Source organism: Staurois parvus, unplaced genomic scaffold, assembly GCF_062004578.1.
Source record: "Staurois parvus isolate SC_StPar_1 unplaced genomic scaffold, SC_StPar_1.0 ptg001164l, whole genome shotgun sequence".
Classification (NCBI taxonomy): domain Eukaryota; kingdom Metazoa; phylum Chordata; class Amphibia; order Anura; family Ranidae; genus Staurois; species Staurois parvus.
In genome coordinates this window covers 1-25,124 of record NW_028318960.1, presented here as the reverse complement: position 1 = coordinate 25,124, position 25,124 = coordinate 1, and the positions used below count along the sequence as shown (strand labels likewise).

The window sequence follows — 25,124 nt, the reverse complement described above, 5'->3', positions numbered from 1 at the left end:
CCAGGAAGAGGTTGAGACCTTGAAACGCGTTAGCCTGTTGGAAGTCCATTGTTTCATTTTTTTTTGGACGTATATGCAATGTGGATTGGACACCACTGTTTAGTGTGTCGTGCCTTTGACCTGTTTGCCTATTGTGAGTACGATACTTACTTTTTATCCTTCCAATACATTTTTTACAATAATGCACTAGGCCGGGGCGCCCTCTGTTTGTTTTTCTTTGTATCCAGACCAAGAATGATTGCAGTCACAACTTACAGAAGAATTGTTCGGGATATAAAGAAACACCCCCACAGGTAACCTCAGAAGAAATACAGGCTGCTCTGGAAAAAGACGTTGTGGTTGTTTTGAAGGAGCACAATACGATGATACGAACAAAAATGAGCTGCATGGTCGAGTTGCCAGAAAAAAACCTTTACTGCACCAATGCCACACAAAAAAAAAAAAAAAGCCCGATTACAATATTCCTGACAACATCTTGACACACATCACTGGGCTTTTTTGTGGCATTGGCCCAATAAAGGCTTCTTTCTGGCTGTCAACCATTCAGCTCAGTTATCATTATGATTTAAAAAGGAGCCAAACAACTATGTGATAATAAATGGCTTCATATGATCACTAGACAGTCTTTTGGCATGATCAGTCATATTTTCAACATCAATGCCAAAATTTCACGATTTCTGCCAGGGGATGCAAACTTTTGAGAACAACTGTGTACAGGTATGTTTGTGAGTATGTCTGCTTTCTCATACACAAATACCTGGTCTAGCAGAAGTATGCTATGTGTTGTTCTATTTTTCTATGATTGTTGATATAAATACTGTGCAATGAGAGAAGGAAGAGGAGATCTGCTGGCCTGAGAAGCAGCTTCCTAGGGTTACAGGAATTCTGTGCTTTTTTACTTTTTTTTTTTTTTTAAATAGAGAAGCAATACTAGCTGGTTAGTGGCTGTCCAATTAAATCGATGGAGGGACATCTGGATATGGAATTGTGATGGGAGTCACTTTGGGTGGGGGGGCCCATGGAACCCAGCTCACTTTGGAGAGGTGGGGAGACCCCCGTCTCAGCTCCCCATATCCCTATTATGTGTAAGTCACCCTGTGCCTGTTAGGGGTACAGGGTGATCTGTCCTAATATTGGGGTGGGGGGTTGTTGATTGTTGGATGTTATGTGGTTGCGTTCTATTGTGTGTCTTGCTTGGGAGCAAACTATTATGGGATGTATGTGTTTATGTGTATTGGCTTGGTGGGGGTTGTCTCCAGCAGCCCTCCCTCCTGAGGGGACTGTCTGTTGGTGAGTATCGGTACTAAATGTAGATTGCCCCACCCTGTGTCATTATGCAGGGAGGGGGGATTGTCCCCTTGAGTGTATATATATTGTATCTGTAAACAAACGAAACCAGCACTAAAAATCTTCATGCAGACTAGAAGGAATTCAGAATGCCAAACGGGGAGGTGCAGCCCTTCAAAGACCGGGAAATCTGGATACTGATGAACAAAAGCAAACAAGGGCGCACTCTCATCGTGCATTACCGTGGTACACCACGTTTATTGTGAAATCAAATAGATATATACTCACAAACCACAGGAGAATAAAAGCAGAATAAGTGGTCCGCAATGGCAGTCCAATACAATGCTGTGCCCTAATTAGGGAAAATCTGACGCGTTTCGGGAGACGAATCCCCTTCTTCGGAGCTAAAGTGTATACCTGCTGGTCCAACACTTATATACCAAAGAATGCTAAAGAGGTCAATAAACACGGGGTGTACCACGGTAATACACGATGAGAGTGCGCCCTTGTCTGCTTTTGTTCATCCATATATTGTATCTGTGTTAAAATAATCTAGTCTACCTCCTGGTTTACTTCAAGACTGGTGTCGTCTAGTCTTGTTTGGTCGGTTGTGGTGTCTGTGGTCGGTGTTCGGACGGGGAAGCGATATTCTAACGGATGTACCCAAGCGCAGTCTGGGTCGGTTCCGGTACAGGAATCTACACTGCATTTTATGGCACTTGTATGTTTTACTGAAGGGATGGCGCTTTGCACACAACTTCGCAAACTCTGGGATTTTCTTTCCAAGATAGACAGGTATGTTGGTGAAGTATGTCTGCTTTCTAATACACAAGAACCTGGTCTAGTAATAATAGGCATGCATGCTAAAACAAAGACAACCACCTTCTGAAATAGTAAATGACGTGGCTGTTGGCTTCAATAATTTATCATTTTTTTAAATTTTAATCATTTTTTAGCTGCTGCCCTAGAGCCAGTATTCAGCATGGGAAGTGGAACTTTTCCAAGTCAGTGACTTAACATTCTGAAACCACCGGATCACAGAGGACAAGGGGGCGCTCTTTACGTCTGGAGGAAATAGAAATTTAATCTCCGAACACGGAAAGGTTTCTGCACAGTAAGAGCTGTGAGAATGTGGAATAGACTCCCTCCAGAGTTGGTTCTAGCCAGCTCAGTGGATTGCTTTAAAAAAGTCCTGGATTCTTTCTTAGATACACAGAATATAACTGGATATAAGTAAAGTTGATCCAGGGAATATCCGATTGCCTCTCGGGGGATCAGGAAGGATTTTGTTTACCCTGCAGGAGCAAATTGGATCATGCTTTACTGGTTTTTTTTTGCCTTCCTCTGGATCAACTGTGGGTGTAGGATTGTAAGTTTTTTTTTTTTTATGTTGAACTGGATGGACTTTTGTCTTTTTTCAGCCAGACTAACTATGTAACTATGTACGTATGGCTGCCAAGCAGCCAGAATTTTCAGTTTTCCATCCAGTGTACCAAAGTCTAATACTCACTTTCTGGCTAAATAGCCTCGGCAAACGGCTTGGAAGTAAATGATGATATCGGTTATCTTGAGGTCCCGTTCCTCCTCCAGGTGCGCCAGCACACCCGCGCGGAAGAAGATCTTACTCTGCCCGATGCGGTAGAGGTTTGGGTCCAGCTCGAGTGACCGGATCTGCAGGGAGAACCCAACTGTCAGCAAAAAGGTGCAGGCAGAGTAACTGCATAAGGATCACATGACCTCGTCTGTTCTCATGACCAAAGTTTTCCTCTTACCATCCTCTCGCAGGCCTGCTTCCCATCCATGAATCCTTTGGGGATGGAGTTGGGGGTGAGGATTTCATACCTGGAGAGCAGAACACAGGAACACATTAATTGCCTCCATCCATGAGATATCCAGTACACACACTTTTATCACCCTACGAAGTCCTACTCTATGATCTCTATGGGAATTGTGGTCACATGACCAAGCTTGACTCCACAACCAGGCTCCACTCATCTGCTAGGCGGAATTTGATTTTTGAAACAATGTTTCAGACATGTTCCACAATTCACTGCAACGTCTACTGATTCATGATTCTACAATTACCAGATAACCCTCGCTGTACTAGAAAGGGGAAAAATTACCAGGAGGAAATATAGTTATGGAACTAAAAAATTGTGATGGTTAAAAAATTAAGTCAAATTCCCAGCCGTAAGGGCTTGTTCACACTGATTATTGGGGGATGGTAAAACTCCAGCATTGAGCCACGCTTTTACAGCCCCCCTCGTGTCCCCCCTTCCACCACTATCCTCTTTAGCTGCCAGGGGTGCACATATACTGCAGCAGGAATTATCACTTTCAGTGGGTGTAGTGCCCATCAAATGCAACCAATTCAAGAGAATGGGACTGCTCTGCAAGCTCCCCCCAACCGCGTGCAATGCATGGGGTTGCAGCACGCTACTGTGGAGGTCAAGGCATTAAAGTGGTTGTATACCCTGACATATAACCAGTGAAGTGGCTGGCCCCAGGTGATGCACAAAGTTGAAACAAATCATCCTATAAAAGTTGTACCTGGTTAAATGCGGTCTTCTCCTCCCTACAGCCATTCAAAGTTCTGAATTTATAAAGCTTGTCTGAGCTTTTAGAAAACAGTGGGTGGGAAGTAAAGTTACACACTGTAGAGCTCAGTGAGCAGAGCTCTGAGAGCTGATTGGAGGGAAGGGAAAGGAAGGGACATACCCCCCTTCACAAAGCAATATAGCTGAGGCTGTCAATCACAGACTGTGCACTGGAGTTCCCTCCCCTGTCACCTTTTTCCTCTTGGTGTCAGGAAAACTTGTCAGAAGTGATTCATGCTGATAGCAGCAGATGGATGCAGCAGACAGAAATGACACTTAGTGCTTTGGATTGAGATAAGTACACACTATCGAGGGAAATGCTTGGTTCATATTTCAGGTCTAAGGTTTACAGCCACTTTAAAGCAGGCAGTGAGGAGGCGATGCAATACCTCCTCACCACCTGTCAGATTCTCTCTAATGAGTGATCCGAACACGGATTGCTCTTCAGGGATCAAAGCACATGTGAATGAGACCTAAGGATTTTTTGTTTAATAAGGACAAGCAAGGAAATCGAAAAAGGATATGAAAATAACAATTGGGACAAAGAAAAAAATATCACAGAAAAACCCAAAGAAGCTCCACTTTACACGCTTGTGTTTACAGTACCTCTGCCGGAACTCCTGAAAGACAATCCGGTTGGGAAATCCCTGCCGGCAGATTCGGATCCCTTCCAGAACCCCATTACACCTCAGCTGATCCAGCACCAAATGGGGGTCCAATTTACCAGCCTGTACAGGACAGAGAAAAATGGAAGCCAAGGTTAGAGGGAAGAATCAAAACCAAATAACTGTGAACCCTAAGGGCCAGTTCACACCGCATGCGTTTGTTGCTTTTATTCTGCATCCAAAATGCACAGAAAGTAGATGATAGGGTTGTCAATGTCATAGTTCACATCAGTGCTTGCAGGTCCAGTATGGCTGCATTTTTCCTGCACTGTACTGGAACGCAGTAAAATGCATTAAAAACGCACCGGAACAACCATGTCCCTATTTAAATTAAAGAAAAAGAGGGGAAAAATGAACTGGAATGCATAAAAAAACGCACCGGAACATGTCAAAAACGCATCAAAAATTCACTGGAGCGCACCAAAAAACGCATCGTGAGAAGCTTACCGTGTGCAGTGAAATCAGAGTAAGCCATTTCATTCCAGGAGAGGAGCCGGTACACATGTGCAAGACTGAAGGGGAGGAGCCGCTACACATGTGCAAGACTGCAGGGGAGGAGCCGGTACACATGTGCAAGACTGAAGGGGAGGAGCCGGTACACATGTGCAAGACTGCAGGGGAGGAGCCGGTACACATGTGCAAGACTGCAGGGGAGGAGCCAGTACACATGTGCAAGACTGAAGGGGAGGAGCCGGTACACATGTGCAAGACTGAAGGGGAGGAGCCGGTACAGCTGTGCAAGACTGAAGGGGAGGAGCCGGTACACCTGTGCAAGACTGAAGGGGAGGAGCCGGTACACATGTGCAAGACTGCAGGGGAGGAGCCGGTACAGCTGTGCAAGACTGAAGGGGAGGAGCCGGTACACCTGTGCAAGACTGAAGGGGAGGAGCCGGTACAGCTGTGCAAGACTGAAGGGGAGGAGCCGGTACAGCTGTGCAAGACTGAAGGGGAGGAGCCGGTACAGCTGTGCAAGACTGAAGGGGAGGAGCCGGTACACGTGTGCAAGACTGAAGGGGAGGAGCCGGTACACCTGTGCAAGACTGAAGGGGAGGAGCCGGTACACCTGTGCAAGACTGAAGGGGAGGAGCCGGTACACATGTGCAAGACTGAAGGGGAGGAGCCGGTACACCTGTGCAAGACTGAAAGCAATACTAAAAGATTCAGTTTTCTTATTTGTTCAAACAACAAACGTGTTCTCCTCACCTGCTGTGCGCAGTGGTTTTGCACAGAGCAGCCCGGATCCTCTTCTTCTCCGGTCCACTGCCGTCTCTCCTGGCTCCTCCTTTCTCAAGCAGCTTGCTATGGGGGCACCTGAGCAGGCACACTCCTGAGCCACTGCTCCGTGTTTTCAATCACACACGGAGCCACAGCTTGGCCCTGCCACTTCTGTCTCCTGGCTGTGACTGACTATCTCAGCCAATGAGGAGGCAGAGACCCGGGAGAGCCGAGGTTCTCATGCACATTTCTGGATCATGATGGGGCTTTGGTAATAGTGGGGCTGGTGCGCACAGAAGGTTTATTACCTTCATGCAGAGAACCTTGAGCCTTTACAACCACTTGAAGGGAAGGCCAGAAGTAAATTCACGTCTAGGCCTCCGAATAAGAAACTGAATGCGAATCTAGATGGCTACACACCTAAAACCTAGCATCAGTAAAGCACATTCAAAACAACACAACTTTATTCCAGCACCCTCTAGAACCAAGGTCAACGCCTGCCTCCACCTATGGCACACTTACTCGTTTCTCGTGGTTGGGGATGATGCATCGCACAAAGTTGGGGTTGGTGTTCCGCAGCGTCGCCATCAGCTTGGTCAGGGACTCCTTGTACAGCTGGCCCACCGTTCGGAACATTCCCTTCTTCGTCTTGTAGGCGGATCCGAATGCCGTCTCCGTCATTCCGGCCACTTGATCCAGGCCCACGATACGGTCCACTACAAAGCAGAATGCGGCCATTAGTGACTGTCGTACTACTAATCTGAGGGTCCATGGGGCCGGTTCAACCCGGTTTCTGTCTGCAACCTCCTCTGCGTGTTCCCCATTTCAACTCTACATTTGCTTTACCACATCCTGCGGCCCCAACTATTTGTTCAAATATTGCTTCTGCTGGTGACAACAGATGAAACAGTTGCTGGAACGATCCTATTGTGATTGTAACAGTCTCCGATTGAAGCTGCCAATCATGGAGAGCTGCACAGTGCAGATCGCACGAACCTCAGAGCAAACACAGGAAACTTTGGTTAACATATCTACCCCTTGCTAAGGGGATCCCCAACACTGCAGGGGATAAATGCTCATTTTTACCCAAAGTACCAAAAAGCAGCTTTTCTTACCATATTCCTTTTCCCCCCGCAGGCTTCCATCTCTCCATGCGACTGGCTGCTCATGGCGGCTTCTCTTCCACGTTCTGTCGGGCGCGCTCTAACATCATCAAGTACAATGCAGCACCAGCAGTGCAGCATTGTATTTGAGGACGTAGAGAACCCATCCACAACTCTAGTGGTCAGAGAATGAAGGATACACCACACACTTCCACTTTTTTCCCCTAGACCATTAGTCTCAAAACTGCGGCCCTTTGCCTGTGTTTATCTGGCCCTTGTGGCACTACTCCTCACACAGATGTGAGGACCTATGCTTCTACTGACACCAACAATGGGGCACTATTCCTCCCACTGACACCAATGATGGGGCACTATTCCTCCCACTGACACCAATGATGGGGCACTATTCCTCCCACTGACACTAATGATGGGGCACTATTCCTCCCACTGACACCAATGATGGGGCACTATTCCTCCCACTGACACCAATGATGGGGCACTATTCCTCCCACTGACACCAATGATGGGGCACTATTCCTCCCACTGACGCCAATGATGAGGCACTATTCCTCCCACTGACGCCAATGATGGGGCACTATTCCTCCCACTGACGCCAATGATGGGGCACTATTCCTCCTACTGATACCAATGATGGGGCACTATTCCTCCCACTGACACCAATGATGGGGCACTATTCCTCCCACTGACACCAATGATGGGGCACTATTCCTCCCACTGACACCAATGATGGGGCACTATTCCTCCCACTGATACCAATGATGGGGCACCATTCCTCCCACTGACACCAATGATGGGGCACCATTCCTCCCACTGACACCAATGATGGGACACTATTCCTCCCACTGACACCAATGATGGGGCACTATTCCTCCCACTGACACCAATGATGGGGCACTATTCCTCCCACTGATACCAATGATGGGGCACTATTCCTCCCACTGATACCAATGATGGGGCACTATTCTTTCCACTACCACCAATGATGGGGCACGCTTCCTTCCACTGACACCAACGATGGGGCACCATTCCTCCCACTGACACCAACGATGGGGCACCATTCCTCCCACTGACACCAACGATGGGGCACTATTTCTCCCACTGACATTAATGATGGGGCACTATTCCTCCCAGTGACAATAATAATGGGGCACAATTCTTCCCACTGACACCAATGATGGGGCACTATTCCTCCCACTGACACCAATGACGGGGCACTATTCCTCCCACGGACACCAATGACGGGGCACTATTCCTCCCACTGACACCAATGATGGGGCACTATTCCTCCCACTGATACCAATGATGGAGCACTATGCCCCCACTGACACCAATAATGGGGCACTATTCCTCCCACTGACACCAATGATGGGGCACTATTCCTCCCACTGAAACACAATGATGAGGCACTTTTCTTTCCAATGACCCCAATAACAGGGCAGTAATCCTTCCATGGATACCAATGATGGGGCACCATTTCTTCCACTGACACCAGTGATGAGGCACCATTTCCCCTCCAACTGACCACAGGCACTATTCAATTTCTTTTAATTTCGATGACACCAGAGCATTTTCTACTCTCACTGGCCACAGTCTGGCCCCTAAAGTCTGAAGGACAGCAAAGTGGTTATTGTTCGGAAACTTTGCAGACCCCTGCCCTAGACAACAATGAGCATTTTTACCCCTTGTACTGCAGGGTGCTCCCCACTATAAAGATAGTTTTGTATTTTCAACTTTAAGAAGCTATTTGTTCAGATCCCTTCTGCATAAAATATTAAAGCCCTGATGAATCTTGTACAACCTCCTGAAATGCGTTGGCTGTCAACACTTTTATTGCAATAAATAAATCCGTATCTGGACTGATTTCCACATACATATCCTTTTATCCTACAAAAAGTCCTTACTACTGTCTGTGTCCCTGCTGGGAAGATACACCCTGTTTATATGTATTAATGACCACTGAAAGTAATAATTTTAGGTTGTCACCACAACAGGAAGAGAGGGGAAAACTTCCATTGGTGACACCTGTTTCAGTCTCATTTTGCTCTCACTTCTTGTTGCATCTCCAAGGCAGGGAGCAAAAGTGTATCTCAAGAGTCTTCAGTGACAGGGAAAGCATGGAGGCCATGCCAATGGCTCTGGACCTGGAAAGCGCTCTGCGATGTCCTAACAGAACAGGGTCTCAAATACACCCAACGTTGGAACCCTGCCCCCAAAGGTCACTGCTTCTAGATGTCCAGTCCAATAGGGACCAGGTATGGTACTCCAAAGCTGAGCTGAGCAAAGGTTGTCATTGTGGACACACATTCAACCAGCGAGGTACAAAGAATCCTGAATGGAGAGAAAGATAAGCTAGCAAAAGATTGGCGAGACTTTTCCTAGAAGAGCTGAAGAAAAGATGTCCATCCTTCTAGGACACTAACAAAACACTGAGGCATGCTGATAGTAGTAGGGGTTATCCTGGGCTGGCCTGTTATTTTTTTTCTCTGCCAATCCTTCTGTAGGCGGCAATATAGCCCAACAGTTAATGACTTCCTGTGTTCCTCAATAGGCGGGACCAAAGTCTAAAATTTCAAGCTGTCATCGGGAACAGGAAGAGAGGACTTAGAATGGGGACACCTGCTCTGGTGACAACTGTCTAAGAGGAGTGCTCCGATTTCAGAGTAATTTCCTCTTCCTGCTGTATCTCCAGGAGAGGGTTCTCAACAATTGGACCCTGACCAAAAACCTGTCAGCAACCTTAAAACTTCCCTGCACTATCCAAAAATGTAAAAGAAATGTTGGCCTTTGATATAGATTGAGCTAACTGAGCCATCTCAAACAAGCATGTGCATTTCCCGTACCTGGAGGATCTTTTCAATAGAACCTCACAATGTTGCATGAGGTATTTATAGATTTCTGGGCCACACAGGATTGGTACTGTATATGGGCAGATTGTTTTGTACAAGCAATCTTTCCCAAGACTGGTGAACATAAGCAGAAGGATGGTCCAACACGTGGGAACAATTAGACCAACCTATGGTCATTTTAGCAACTTGTCTTCTTCCCAAATATGCATGCTTGGCCATGGATCACGGGGAAAGCAGCAGGTAATGGAGAGTGGAAAGAGCGGGTCCGTGGTGGGTGGATGGAGCGAGTCACAAGCATGTGCATTTCCCGTACCTGGAGGATCTTTTCAATAGAACCTCACAATGTTGCATGAGGTATTTATAGATTTCTGGGCCACACAGGATTGGTACTGTATATGGGCAGATTGTTTTGTACAAGCAATCTTTCCCAAGACTGGTGAACATAAGCAGAAGGATGGTCCAACACGTGGGAACAATTAGACCAACCTATGGTCATTTTAGCAACTTGTCTTCTTCCCAAATATGCATGCTTGGCCATGGATCACGGGGAAAGCAGCAGGTAATGGAGAGTGGAAAGAGCGGGTCCGTGGTGGGTGGATGGAGCGAGTCTGTGTAGGGTGGAAGGTAGACGGAGCAGGGCACGGAGGGTGGAAGGCGAACGGAGCAGGGCACGGGTGGGTGGAAGGCGAACGGAGCAGGGCACGGGTGGGTGGAAGGCGAACGGAGCAGGGCACGGGTGGGTGGAAGGCGAACGGAGCAGGGCACGGGTGGGTGGAAGGAACGGGACACGGGCGGCTGGAAGGAACGGGACACGGGCGGCTGGAAGGAACGGGACACGGGCGGCTGGAAGGAACGGGACACGGGCGGCTGGAAGGAACGGGACACGGGCGGCTGGAAGGAACGGGACACGGGCGGCTGGAAGGAACGGGACACGGGCGGCTGGAAGGAACGGGGCAAGGGCGGGTGCAAGAAATGGGGGCACAGGGCACGGGCGGGTGCAAGGAACGGGGCACGGGCGGCTGGAAGGAACGGGGCACGGGCGGCTGGAAGGAACGGGGCACGGGCGGCTGCAAGGAACGGGGCACGGGCGGGTGCAAGGAACGGGGCACGGGCGGGTGCAAGGAACGGGGCACGGGCGGGTGCAAGGAACGGGGCACGGGCGGGTGCAAGGAACGGGGCACGGGCGGGTGCAAGGAACGGGGCACGGGCGGGTGCAAGGAACGGGGCACGGGCGGGTGAAAGGAACGGGGCAAGGGCGGGTGAAAGGAACGGGGCACGGGCGGGTGCAAGGAACGGGGCACGGGCGGGTGCAAGGAACGGGGCACGGGCGGGTGCAAGGAACGGGGCACGGGCGGGTGCAAGGAACGGGGCACGGGCGGGTGCAAGGAACGGGGCACGGGCGGGTGCAAGGAACGGGGCACGGGCGGGTGCAAGGAACGGGGCACGGGCGGGTGCAAGGAACGGGGCACGGGCGGGTGAAAGGAACGGGGCAAGGGCGGGTGAAAGGAACGGGGCAAGGGCGGGTGAAAGGAACGGGGGCACAGGGCACGGGCGGGTGCAAGGAACGGGACACGGGCGGCTGGAAGGAACGGGACACGGGCGGCTGGAAGGAACGGGACACGGGCGGCTGGAAGGAACGGGACACGGGCGGCTGGAAGGAACGGGACACGGGCGGGTGCAAGGAATGGGGGCACAGGGCGGGGCACAGGGCACGGGCGGGTGCAAGGAACGGGGCACGGGCGGCTGGAAGGAACGGGGCACGGGCGGCTGGAAGGAACGGGGCACGGGCGGCTGGAAGGAACGGGGCACGGGCGGCTGGAAGGAACGGGGCACGGGCGGCTGGAAGGAACGGGGCACGGGCGGCTGCAAGGAACGGGGCACGGGCGGGTGCAAGGAACGGGGCACGGGCGGGTGCAAGGAACGGGGCACGGGCGGGTGCAAGGAACGGGGCACGGGCGGGTGCAAGGAACGGGGCAAGGGCGGGTGAAAGGAACGGGGCAAGGGCGGGTGCAAGGAACGGGGGCACAGGGCACGGGCGGGTGCGAGGAACGGGACACGGGCGGGTGGAAGGAACGGGACACGGGCGGGTGGAAGGAACGGGACACGGGCGGGTGGAAGGAACGGGGCACGGGCGGGTGGAAGGAACGGGGCACGGGCGGCTGGAAGGAACGGGGCACGGGCGGCTGGAAGGAACGGGGCACGGGCGGCTGGAAGGAACGGGGCACGGGCGGGTGCAAGGGCGGGTGAAAGGAACGGGGCAAGGGCGGGTGAAAGGAACGGGGCAAGGGCGGGTGAAAGGAACGGGGCAAGGGCGGGTGAAAGGAACGGGGGCACAGGGCACGCGCGGGTGCAAGGAACGGGGCACGCGCGGGTGCAAGGAACGGGGCACGCGCGGGTGCAAGGAACGGGGCACGCGCGGGTGCAAGGAACGGGGCACGCGCGGGTGCAAGGAACGGGGCACGCGCGGGTGCAAGGAACGGGGCACGCGCGGGTGCAAGGAACGGGGCACGCGCGGGTGCAAGGAACGGGGCACGCGCGGGTGCAAGGAACGGGGCACGCGCGGGTGCAAGGAACGGGGCACGCGCGGGTGCAAGGAACGGGGCACGCGCGGGTGCAAGGAACGGGGCACGCGCGGGTGCAAGGAACGGGGCACGGGCGGGTGCAAGGAACGGGGCACGGGCGGGTGCAAGGAACGGGGCACGGGCGGGTGCAAGGAACGGGGCACGGGCGGGTGCAAGGAACGGGGCACGGGCGGGTGCAAGGAACGGGGCACGGGCGGGTGGAAGGAACGGGGCACGGGCGGCTGGAAGGAACGGGGCACGGGCGGCTGGAAGGAACGGGGCACGGGCGGCTGGAAGGAACGGGGCACGGGCGGGTGCAAGGGCGGGTGCAAGGAACGGGGCAAGGGCGGGTGAAAGGAACGGGGCAAGGGCGGGTGAAAGGAACGGGGCAAGGGCGGGTGAAAGGAACGGGGCAAGGGCGGGTGAAAGGAACGGGGCAAGGAACGGGGCACAGGGCAAGGGCGGGTGCAAGGAACGGGGCACAGGGCACGGGTGGGTGCAAGGAACGGGGCACGGGCGGGTGGAAGGAACGGGGCACGGGCGGGTGGAAGGAACGGGGCACGGGCGGGTGGAAGGAACGGGGCACGGAGTCAGCAAGACATATAATGAAATGACTAGGCCCCACCAACGTTTGAAGCAGAGAGCTCAACACCCTCATCATTGATTTCTAGAGCGGCTGCAATCTGTATGCGCACCTAACCCTGGCACAGATATGAAGCACATCTACGCAGATTCTGCCTACTCTACCGTATCTCCACGGCAAGCGTGCACACTAGTCTAAAAGCTGCTCTCTACATTCAGTTCTAATCTATGAACAAAAATATCACCTCCACATATTTGGTCATAAAAGGAGGCTCTCTGGACAGTCTGTATGTCTACGTTTAAAGAGAAAAACAAAAAAGGAGGTTGGAAATAATCAGCACAGCACTGTTCATGTTCAAGGAATTTCCCAGATTTCACCCATCAATGAGATGTTCTGTGACACTCCAGCATAGAAATCTTCACTAATTGCAACACTAGCATGACTGCAGCTTCTGTAGTGCAGCTTCTGTAGTGCAGCTTCTGTAGTGCAGCTTCTGTAGTGCAGCTTCTGTAGTGCAGCTTGTAGGCGACGCCCTTATATGGAAGCAGGCTGCTCCTGGCTCTCAGTGAAGCAGCTGAAGTCCAAAGTGCAAAGAGCAGATGGAGAAGGCTGGAATAAGAAGTCCTCCTAACCCTTTCCATGTCAGACTCCTGAGCACCAAGAGACGTAACAAACCCCCCAAAAAAAGAAATGCTAAAATACTTGATGTTCCACTTGAAGTTCCTGTGACAGACGTCTGAATTTTGCTAAGACAAGTATTACACAAAAAAAAAACCAACAAAAAAAAACACATTTCATTTTCCTACCATCTTTCCAGAGTTCGGCCACAAATTTGTCTGTAGACTGGTGGAGGAGGGTGGCCACGTTGTCGTTCAGAGGGTCCATGTTCTTCATGAGCCACTCATCGGCCTTATAGTCCACCTGCAGGGAGGGAACGCAGAACCTGTAACTGGCAATAACATGCACCCAGGACCTATTCCGCCCCGTGTTTTGGCTGCTCGCACACCACACCAGAGCGGAGTCATCCACCAGGCAACCTAGGCAGGAGCCCGGGGCCCGATGCTTGGCTTTAGCCATGCTTTAATGCTTGGCTGGCTTCCTCACCTTACAAGAGATGATACAGTTGTAAATGGAAATGTTGGCAACTTCTCTGTGTCTAATGCAATACAAAGCTTGCTGAAATTCCACCTTAAACAGAACACCAGGAATTCAGCCAGATTGTAAGATGTGCTGCCTTACCAAAGGTCAAGTCCAATAGGATGCATGCCCCCTCATTCACTTTCCCTTTAAATTTGCCTTTTTATGGAGTGCTGGTTGTATAGCTATCACTACACTTCCACCGCTCCCAATGCTGAACCTTCTGGTCTCAGCTCCACCAGCTGCAGAATCACTTTGCCTACTCACTCCTCTCCTCCTGCCAAATCACAGAGCGCCTTGTATTATGTAAACCCATTCACAAAATACATAGGCTTCTGTGAATGGACAGCAGAAAGCAGGGGCGGACAGAGCTGCCGCTTTATGAAAAAGTAGCATGTCCCCTGTCAAGAGTGCTGGGAGTCTGGGAAAGCTGTACCCCGATGCTCAGTAAAATGGTAAGTTGTGAATAAAAGAAGTCCACAAGGTGGCATGCACCTCGTTGGACTTAATCCATATTAAAGCCAGCAGATGTTAAAAAGTGGCTGAATTAAGCTGGCATCACAGGATAGGACCTGCCCTTTGGCTATCAAGTGTGTGATTCCAGCAGAAAACGATCACCAAAAGGTAAGTGGGGGGAATGGGGATTTATTAGGGAGGGTGAAGTTCCTCTCTAGTTCAGAAGGGGTGCTTTGTAGGGACGGTTACAGCAGCAAATTCCAGTATATAAGATACATTCATATTCCTTCACTAATAGATTTCCATGGGACAAGATGACTAAGGCAGTGTTTCTCAACCTTTACTCAGTCGAGGCACCCTTTAAAATTATGTCCAGTCCCGAGGCACCCTTTAAAATTATGGACAGTTCCGAGGCACCCTTTAAAATATGGAGAGTCCTGAGGCACCCTTTAAAATTATGGACAGTTCCAAAGCACCCTTTAAAATTATGGACAGTCCCGAGGCACCCTTTAAAAATTATGGACAGTCCCGAGGCACCCTTTAAAAATTATGGACAGTCCCGAGGCACCCTTTAAAAATTATGGACAGTCCCGAGGCACCCTTTAAAAATTATGGACAGTCCCGAGGCACCCTTTAAAAATTATGGACAGTCTTGAGGCACCCTTTACAAATTATGGACAGTCCCGAGGCACCCTTTAAAATTATGGACAGTTCCGAGGCACCCTTTAAAATTATGGACAGTCCCGAGGCACCCTTTAAAATATGGAGAGTCCCGAGGCACCCTTTAAAATATGGAGAGTCCTGAGGCACCCTTTAAAATTATTTTAATAGTTTTATATAAAGCAGCAACATCCACACATGTAGGACACCCAACATTAGAGGTGATTTATTCTTCCAAAGCAAATACACTTTTGCACACCGGTACTGACTAGTATTCCCATGTTTCTCTTCTCCCTCAGTTTTTCTCCATCACTGAGCTAATGTGACCCCAGCACTGATGGAGAGGGGTGGGGGAGGGTCAAACCAGGATCCTGTGCAGGCAACTGACATCCTCCTTATCAACTGATGTCATTGGTTGTCAGGACGCCAGCGGCTAGAAGGTCGCAATGGTGCACAATGAAAACCTGTGGCTTTGTGCAATTAAAAGGCGGGCTTGTTCCACCTGCTGGCTTGTATACAAGTTTTGGGCAATGTTTAGACATTTTGTCAAGGCACCCCTGAAGAAACCTCAAGGCACCCCAGGTCACCTGGACACCCTGGTTGAGAAAGGCTGCTCTATGGGGTGGATGTTACTATAACTGAGTGCAAAATCTGGTGCAGTTGTGCATGGCGGCCAATCAGCTTCTTCTATTAGGCTTTGGCAATAAAACCTGGAAGCTGATTGGATTCTATACAGTGCTGCACCAGATTCTGCACACTCCGGCTTTAGTAAATAACCCCCTATAGGTGAACTACAAAACGTATTCTGTACGATTAGATCAGTAGACAAGATACCTGAGGAAGCACCGCAGCCACCTACCCTGCCGGCGTAATGGATGATGCAGAAATCGGCTTTGTCCTTCAGCTGGCGTGGCTTCTGGAACTTGGAGTGGGTGCCCTGTTCCTGCACCAGCTTGTCCACAAAGGTCTTGTCTGTGGCCTTGGGGAACCAGCACTCCTCGTCCAGCAGAGCCAGGACCCCGGGAGGGTTTGCCTGGGTGGGAAAAAAAAAAAAACCAGATAACAAAGGCTGAACAGAAATTCTGCAAAGTAGTGCTGGTCTATGGTAACAGCAAAAAGGGTTAAAGGCTACCTCCACCTTGACCATATTTAGGGTGTAACATAGCTGCAAGCCGACCCCCACACTCCCCCCCTCTGACAGCTTGACGGGGATCTTCTCCTGCATTGAATATAGCGTGGCTGCGCATTTCTCCTCCTGCACATGTGCCTCATTTATTCACAGAGACCTGTAAATGGAGGAACTACAAGTCGCAAGTGATCACCGCACTACTAGTTCATTTGCACCTCCTCCAGCTCTCTAACTGAAGGCCTGGTACTTGGTACGGACACAGAGCTGGAGGAAGAGTCTGCACGAGCCTGTGCACCGCACCTACCATTCACTGATCGGGGTTACAATGCTGTGCAGCTTCATTTACAGAAAAAAAAAATGGCCGCACATTTTCTTGCTGCAAATTTGCGTGCATTTGTCATTTTTTTGGCAAAAGGTGGACAAGCGACCCATACTGGTGCGCCATTACCTGCCTCCCGCCCCCATGACAGCCGCTGTGATTGTACAAAGCGGGAATCTGTCAGCAGGTCTCGGCCAGGGATAAGAAACAAAGAGATCTTTTAGTAAAAGCAGCACTTAAGACTCACATTACACATTGCTAGGCGCACATTTAACCCCTTGCTACCCCCTTTCCAGCAATCTCTTTGGGGATGGGGGGCCGGGAGGAGGACATAACGGAGAATCTTTTTCCCGAAGTTCTGCTTTAATCGCTTCAGGATCGCCCGCCTTGTACTGCGGAGGGGTGGCTCCTACAGACAAAGCGTACGTTGTTGGCCTCTTCCTGGTACAGGGCGCCCAACCACCCCCCCCCCATGACTCCTGCTGGAATTAGTGGGATTTTGTCAGCAGGTCCAGGCCAATCACAGTCCAGATCCCTGACAAACAACACAGAGGGAAAAATCTCTTTGTTTCTTCTCCCTGTAAAGGGAGAAGGAACAAAAATATTTTCAGTAGACAGCAGCACATAAAACACTCATTAACGCTTATTAGGCAAGGAGGGGGGAGTCTCCAATCCCAGAGGACGCCAGTTTTGGAGAAATGTGGTGGTAGGACACCGCGGGAATTTCGAATTTGTATACTGCCTTTATGCACCTTATCTATGCAAGTGCAATATTGTATTGAATAAATCTTTGAGTTTTATCAGGTTGCACTATGACGTCTTTTCTGTTTTAATCCTTCACTACACTGTATGGAGAGCGGTTCGATGTGAGGAATTTGTTTGGGTGACCCCGCAGCCGTCCATCCATCTCCCTTGATATTGCTAGCACTGGTGTCAGTGTGGAATCTGGACACCGTTCGCTCGTTTGATCTCTTGGTTGGAGATCAATGTGTCTTGCAAGAGGCTGAAACTAAAGTCTCAAATATTGGCATTATTACTACAACCTGTCCTGGAGGAGAAACAGGAAGTGTATGGCAGACCCTGTATTCTGATTCAGCATCAGAGCGATTGTAAGTGATACTTTCAGCTACAGAGAGTGAAGACCACGGACTGAGCCAATGCAGACACGAATCGAAGCCGACTTTTCTCCAGCAGATGGCGTCAGAGCTCACTGAATGTCCTTATAAACATATTCAGGTTTTATAGGATATACAGCATATAGTCCAAAGTATATGAACCCCATCAGGGATGGACTTCGGGTGTTTCTAGAGAACATTACTGGTATTGCTACAGTATACTGGATTGTGGAGATGAGCCGGTCAAGTCCATTGACCCCAATGAGTTAAAGAGTAACTTCACTTTCGTAAGAAAAGAAAAAAATTGCAAAATAAACCCCATATACAGTTGTGTTCAAAATAATAGCAGTGTGTTGAAAAAAGTGAATAAAGCTGAAAATCCTTCTAATAGCTTTTATTTCCATCCACACAAATGCATTGGGAACACGACACATTCTATTCCAAATCACAACATGAAGAAAAATAGACCAAATTTGTGTTGTTCCTCTAAAAAAATGGAAGAAAAGTGAATATTAGACGGTTCAAAAAAATCGCAGTGTTTGTATTCTTCTTTACAAACTCAAACATTCACTATATAAACTGAGAAATGTTTGAAGATTTTGCTTTCCTTTGAATGACTTCATGAATATTTGGTTGTAGTCGCACTGTTTCTGAGAACTGCTGTACATCTGTGTTGCATGGAGTCACCCAACTTCTGGCCCCTGTGATCAGGTATTCCAGCCCAGGATGATTGGACTACATTCCACAGTTCTTCTCTATTTCTTGGTTTTGCCTCAGAAACTGCATTTTTGATGTCACCCCACAAGTTTTCTATTGGATGAAGATCCGGGGATTGGGCTGGCCACTCCATAACGTCCATCTTGTTGGTCTGGAACCAAGATGTTGCACATTTACTGGTGTGTTTGGGGTCGTTGTCTTGTTGGAACCCCCATTTCAAGGGCATTTCCTCTTCAGCATAAGGCAGCATGACCTCTTCAAGTATTCTGATGGATTCAAACTGATCCATGATCCCTGGTATGCGATAAATAGGCCCAACACCGTAGTATGAGAAACATCCCCATATCATGATGCTTGCACCACCATGCTTCACAGTCTTCACAGTGTACTGTGGCTTGAATTCGGTGTTTGGGGGTCGTCTGACAAACTGTCTCCGCCCACTAGACCCAAAAAGAACAATCTTACTTTCATCAGTCCACAAAGTGTTGCGCCATTTCTCTTCAGGCCAGTCAATGTGCTCTTTGGCAGATTGTAACCTCTAATTGGCCTAAACTTATGATGAAATTAGATTTTTTGATTTTTTTTACTGGATGTTTTATAGCAAAAAGTCAAAAATATAGGTTTTTTTTTTTTTCAAAATTGTCGGTCTTAAAACGCAGAGGCGATCAAATACCACCAAAACAAAGCTCTATTAGTGAGGGGAAAAAAGGACATAAATTTAATTTGGGCGCAGCGTTGCATGACCACGCAATTGTCAGTAACGCAGCGCCGTATCACAAAAAATGGCCTGATCAGGGAGGGGGGTAAATCTTTGCGAGGGCAAGGGGTTAAACGAGGCTTCCAAGGACACAGTCCAAACATTATGCCTCTGCATATAATAAAAATCCGAAGGGCACTTTTTTCTTAGGGATTGATAAATATATCCCCAACTGGAGAGGAGGTTTCATTAAGAGAGAAATATCACAGAGGGAGACCAGGTGGATATATGAGATGCGTACGTTTTCCCCCTACGGTTTAAACGTGGAATGGGATGTAAAAGCATATATTAATCACAGTTACCACTGAGGTGGAAAGGGTGTATGAATTTTGATGTTTTTATACATGTGGTTATTACATTTTTTTTTAATTATTATGTATTTATGAGTTTTTTGTAAAAAGGAAAAATCGGAATATTAAAAATATTTTTAAGCATTTTGCGGTTGGTTCCCCCTTTTTTTTTTTTTTTTAAACAGATATAATTGTTTTTTGACCCAGTACTGGTTTTGAAATTTTTAGAGAGGTTAGTAATGGCCTTTTTATGGTCATTGCTATACTGTTGTTTATTATTTTCTTTTTTTGCCCACAAGATGTCATAAGTGAGGCTTTTGAATGCTCAACTAGTTTTGGGCATTTTACTTTTTACTGGCTGCTTTGGTTTCTTTCAATTACTTCCGATTCTGGTGTTACCTTTGCTCCTTTAATTGGTCTCTGTGCCCCTGATGATGTCATTTATGGTGAAATGCGTTGGGCGGAACCGAAGGCTGTGACATCATTGAGCGTGTTGCTTGTACCTCGAGGAATTTCTGGGATGTCTTTTTTTTTATTATGCCTTTATGCACAGTATCTATGCAAGTGTTCTTAACTGATTTTCCGTTAAATATCTGCCGGATTTACACTATTGGAGTGGTCTTTTTGCCTTTTTTATGTATAATGCATCGGTCCTGTTTATGCGAATGCGAGATGAGCTCCTAGGAAGGTATCAAGCCTGGTGGTGGCCGCACTTTGGAGTAACATACTGTGAGGGTCACAGTCTCAACTTTAAAACCTCAGTGTGGTTTGTGGAGCAAACGGGGTGTTTTGGATACGCACACTGGATACAAGAGGAGGATCGCTTCCTTTTTTGGCACTTTATTTATTCATTTGTTGGGAGTCTCATATATAGAAATTTGGACATTATTTTTTTATTTATTCAATGAGTTTGTTTTGTTTTTTTGGTTTATTCATGAGTTTGTTTTGTTTTTTTATTAATTCAATGAGTTTGTTTTGTTTTTTTGTTTATTCATGAGTTTTCTTTTTTTTTTTTGTTTATTCATTCAATGAGTTTGTTTTGTTTTTTATGCATTTTCATGTATTTTTAGCGCTGCACTATTTGTTTCTTTATTGCTGCATGTAGCGCTCTGTTTAATCGATGAAGGTCTACAGCAGAGGTAATGGCTGTGCACACTTACTGGCCTCTCGATGAGGTCAATACAGGGCTGGAGGTCAAGGCCAAAGTCGATGAAGTTCCACTCGATACCCTCCCGCTGGTACTCCTCCTGCTCCAGGATGAACATGGTATGGTTGAAGAGCTGCTGCAGTTTCTCATTGGTGTAATTGATGCAGAGCTGTTCAAAGGAGTTGAGCTGCAAGAGGAAGAGTTAGCATTCACATTTCAACAAATCACAATACATTCAAAAACAAAAAAGAAAAACTAAACCATAAGCAGGTATGCTATTTTCTTTTGCTGTCTCCCTGTCAGAGCAATCAGCTCCCGATGCTGTCAATCAAATGCTGCGCCGAAGGATTGGGGGGTGGGGCTGAGCCGCTCGCTCTGTGTCAACAGACGCAGACAGGGCAGCTCGGGAGCTTTTACAGATGTGAGAAGTGCTGGCCCATCCCACCACTTCCCGTGGTGGTTTCCAGGATCTACCGTACCTCCAGGGAGCCCGGGGACCATGACATACAGAGCAGGAGGTGATCAGGGAACATCTGTACATCAACCCCCCAACCCCACTGCAACTACTGAACCCATACACGACTTGTGATGAGTCCCTTTCAAGTTCAGGGTTGTCATTCCCTGGCTACTGTAGCAGAGGATGAAGCTAATCAATCACTATCATTGCTGCATTGGAAGGCAGAGGAGCCATTAGTGTTCTAATAGACCCAGATGTCTCCTGTCTCCACCTGTGGCAACATCCACCATTTTCTTCTTTGGGGCATCTGCTTTTAGAAAATGTATAAAGTATGGGGGCTCTAAGAAATTTCTAGCAAAAAAAATCCGCTCTCCCCGGACCCCGCATTCACTATATCCGCTCTCCCCGGACCCCGCATTCACTATATCCGGGTCTCCCCGGACCCCGCATTCACTATATCCGCTCTCCCCGGACTCCGCATTCACTATATCCGCTCTCCCCGGACCCCGCATTCACTATATCCGCTCTCCCCGGACCCCGCATTCACTATATCCGGTCTCCCCGGTCCCGCATTCACTATATCCCCTCTCCCCGGACCCGCATTCACTATATCCGCTCTCCCCGGACCCTGCATTCACTATATCCGCTCTCCCCGGACCCCGCATTCACTATATCCGCTCTCCCCGGACCCCGCATTCACTATATCCGCTCTCCCCGGACCCCGCATTCACTATATCCGCTCTCCCCGGACCCGCATTCACTATATCCGCTCTCCCCGGACCCTGCATTCACTATATCCGCTCTCCCCGGACCCCGCATTCACTATATCCGCTCTCCCCGGACCCCGCATTCACTATATCCGCTCTCCCCGGACCCCGCATTCACTATATCCGGTCTCCCCGGACCCTGCATTCACTATATCCGGTCTCCCCGGACCCTGCATTCACTATATCCGCTCTCCCCGGACCCCGCATTCACTATATCCGCTCTCCCCGGACCCTGCATTCACTATATCCGCTCTCCCCGGACCCCGCATTCACTATATCCGCTCTCCCCGGACCCTGCATTCACTATATCCGCTCTCCCCGGACCCTGCATTCACTATATCCGCTCTCCCCGGACCCTGCATTCACTATATCCGGTCTCCCCGGACCCTGCATTCACTATATCCGCTCTCCCCGGACCCCGCATTCACTATATCTGCTCTCCCCGGACCCTGCATTCACTATATCCGCTCTCCCCGGACCCTGCATTCACTATATCCGGTCTCCCCGGACCCCGCATTCACTATATCCGCTCTCCCCGGACCCTGCATTCACTGTATCCGGTCTCCCCGGACCCCGCATTCACTATATCCGCTCTCCCCGGACCCCGCATTCACTATATCTGCTCTCCCCGGACCCTGCATTCACTATATCCGCTCTCCCCGGACTGATTTTACTGTTGTGGGTTTAGTAACACTTTAAAGTGGCTAAAGCCCATTTAAGGGTAAAACAAAGGCAAGATCATTCTATTTAGCAGAACTACCTACAGTTCTGATTAAAATGAAAAATCTTCTCGTATTGTATTGTGGTTTGTGATGGGTATGAGAAACAAACAATATGCAGAGGGGCACGTGAACGGCTCTGACCCACCTCGAAGATCTCAAAGCCAGCGATGTCCAGGATTCCGATGAAGGAAGCTCCTTGGCGTTTGGTGCGGTCCAGAGCTTTGTTAATCCGGTGGACCAGCCAGCGGAATAGGCGCTCGTACGTTGCTTTGGCTAGAGCTTCTACGGCAAAATCCGCCTGGAAAGAGAGAGAATATGAAAGAATCCTGCCAATGTTTCCAGCTATGGGCAAAGTCAAACGTTGTATATTTGATACAGCGGGTCACTGGAAATAATAGAACAGTTTTGTTACCCACAACATATTTTTAATACCTGTTTATTCTGCCAACAGAAGATCTGCAATTTTTCCATTTCCTATAACAGGCCAAGCTGTCCAACAAAAGCCTCAGTTACAGGGGTTGGGACAAACCATATAACACTGCGGGGGTTCCCATATGGAATAAAAATATATTGGAAATATATTTTTAAAACATTCTCCCCAAATATATTGCCGTATATTTGAAATACAATAATTTTGGCCATATTCAATATATTTAAAAATATATTTCAATAAATATATATATATATACACATATACACACACACTGCATGTTGAAATGCGTTTTTATAACAAAATATATGAAAAATATTTTTAAAAATACATTTCAAATATACCGTATGCCTTTAAAAATAGAAATCAACATTTTTGGAATTCATTTACAAATATATGTAAAAATATATGTTAAAATGACTTTTTTATATGTTAAAAAAATCTGAAGAAAATAATAAAAAAAAATAATAATTTTATATATATATATTTATATTATATCTCCTAGATTGTAAGCTCCCAGGATCAGGCCCTCCTATCCCTCTTGTATTGATCTGTATTGTTGCTGTATTGTCTCCCGTTATATTGTAAAGCGCTGAGCAAACTGTTGGCGCCATAAATCCTGTATAATAATAATATAATATATATATAATATGGCCAAAATTGTAGTATTTCAAATATATTTTTCTTCCATGTGGGTTGGGGTGTTACAATAGTTATCTTTTAATCATGTGGCCTAAACCACAAGGAGCTGATCTTTAGCCCGGGTTCACACTGATGCGGTGCGGAATTCTCAGCGTTTTCTGTGCGAATTCTGCACTGCATCAGAATCGCACTCCGTTCATGTGAACCACTGCAGGTGTGTATGTTAACATCATCCTGAAATCGGCCTGCAAAACGCGGTGCGATGTGCAGAATCCGATCTCATAGGTGTGAATACCCGTGCGATCTGATTCTAGTGCGGACCCAAAAAAAGGGTCCTGCACCTTTTTGGTGTGGTGCGAATACAGCCATACAAAATGCACGGCTCCAATCACACCGCATGTGATGTGCACAGGAGTGCAGTGAAATAACTTTTATGAAAACCAATCAATATACAACGGGCAGCACAGTGGCTAAATGGTTAGCACTTCCGCCTTGCAGTACTCGGGTCGTTGGTTCGAATCCCAACCACGGCACCTCCTGCCTGGAGTTTGCATGTTCTCCCTGTGCCTGCATTGGTTTCCTCCAGGTACTCCGGTTTCCTCCTACACTCCAAAGACATGCTGGGGGTGAATTGGCTCCTGTCTAAATTGTCCCTAGTATGTGTATGTATGAATGTAAGTTAGGGACCTTAGATTGTACGCCCCTTGAGGGTCAGGGACCTTAGATTGTACGCCCCTTGAGGGTCAGGGACCTTAGATTGTACGCCCCTTGAGGGTCAGGGACCTTAGATTGTACGCCCCTTGAGGGTCAGGGACCTTAGATTGTACGCCCCTTGAGGGTCAGGGACCTTAGATTGTACGCACCTTGAGGGTCATTGACCTTAGATTGTACGCCCCTTGAGGGTCAGGGACCTTAGATTGTACGCCCCTTGAGGGTTAGGGACCTTAGATTGTACGCACCTTGAGGGTCATTGACCTTAGATTGTACACCCCTTGAGGGTCAGGGACCTTAGATTGTACGCCCCTTGAGGGTCAGGGACCTTAGATTGTACGCACCTTGAGGGTCAGGGACCTTAGATTGTACGCCCCTTGAGGGTTAGGGACCTTAGATTGTACGCCCCTTGAGGGTTAGGGACTGATGGGAATGTACAATATATATGTAAAGCGCTGTGTACATTGATGGTGATATAACCATAGACATGTCGCAGAATACATTTTGGCCCTTTTTTTTTCTAATAGAAAGTAGAAAAAAAAAATGTTCCCTCCAAATTTTCGGTCTCTCTTTCATTTATATATTTTTTTTTTCACTTGACATGTTTTACAGCAGAAAGTAAAAAATATTGTTGTCTATAAAAAACATTTTGGGGTGACGGCAGCGGCTCACCTGTTCCTTTGTCTGTGCCTTCTGTACGTAGTCTCTGCCCACTTTGATGCGCGGGGTCAGGATGGCTCGGGTGAACTCCATTACATTCATGCCCAGCAGGTGGCAGAGTTTCTGTGCG

General features: G+C 48.5%; 1 protein-coding gene across 1 annotated transcript in view; it reads right to left on the bottom strand.

Annotated features, from left to right (window-relative positions):
- LOC149439021 (myosin-10) overlaps window positions 1-25,118 on the bottom strand; it is a 64,711-nt gene extending 39,593 nt beyond the window's left edge. The window contains exons 1-9 of the mRNA XM_089659565.1: window positions 25,007-25,118; window positions 22,697-22,849; window positions 20,619-20,792; window positions 15,991-16,164; window positions 13,685-13,799; window positions 6,287-6,480; window positions 4,491-4,612; window positions 3,060-3,129; window positions 2,798-2,958 (exon numbers count right to left, since the gene is read on the bottom strand). Of these exons, the coding sequence (XP_089515691.1) occupies window positions 2,798-2,958; window positions 3,060-3,129; window positions 4,491-4,612; window positions 6,287-6,480; window positions 13,685-13,799; window positions 15,991-16,164; window positions 20,619-20,792; window positions 22,697-22,849; window positions 25,007-25,096 (1,253 nt within the window). The 5' untranslated portion in view covers window positions 25,097-25,118. The remainder of the gene's footprint in view (window positions 1-2,797; window positions 2,959-3,059; window positions 3,130-4,490; window positions 4,613-6,286; window positions 6,481-13,684; window positions 13,800-15,990; window positions 16,165-20,618; window positions 20,793-22,696; window positions 22,850-25,006) is intronic.
- Window positions 25,119-25,124: the final 6 nt, after the last annotated feature.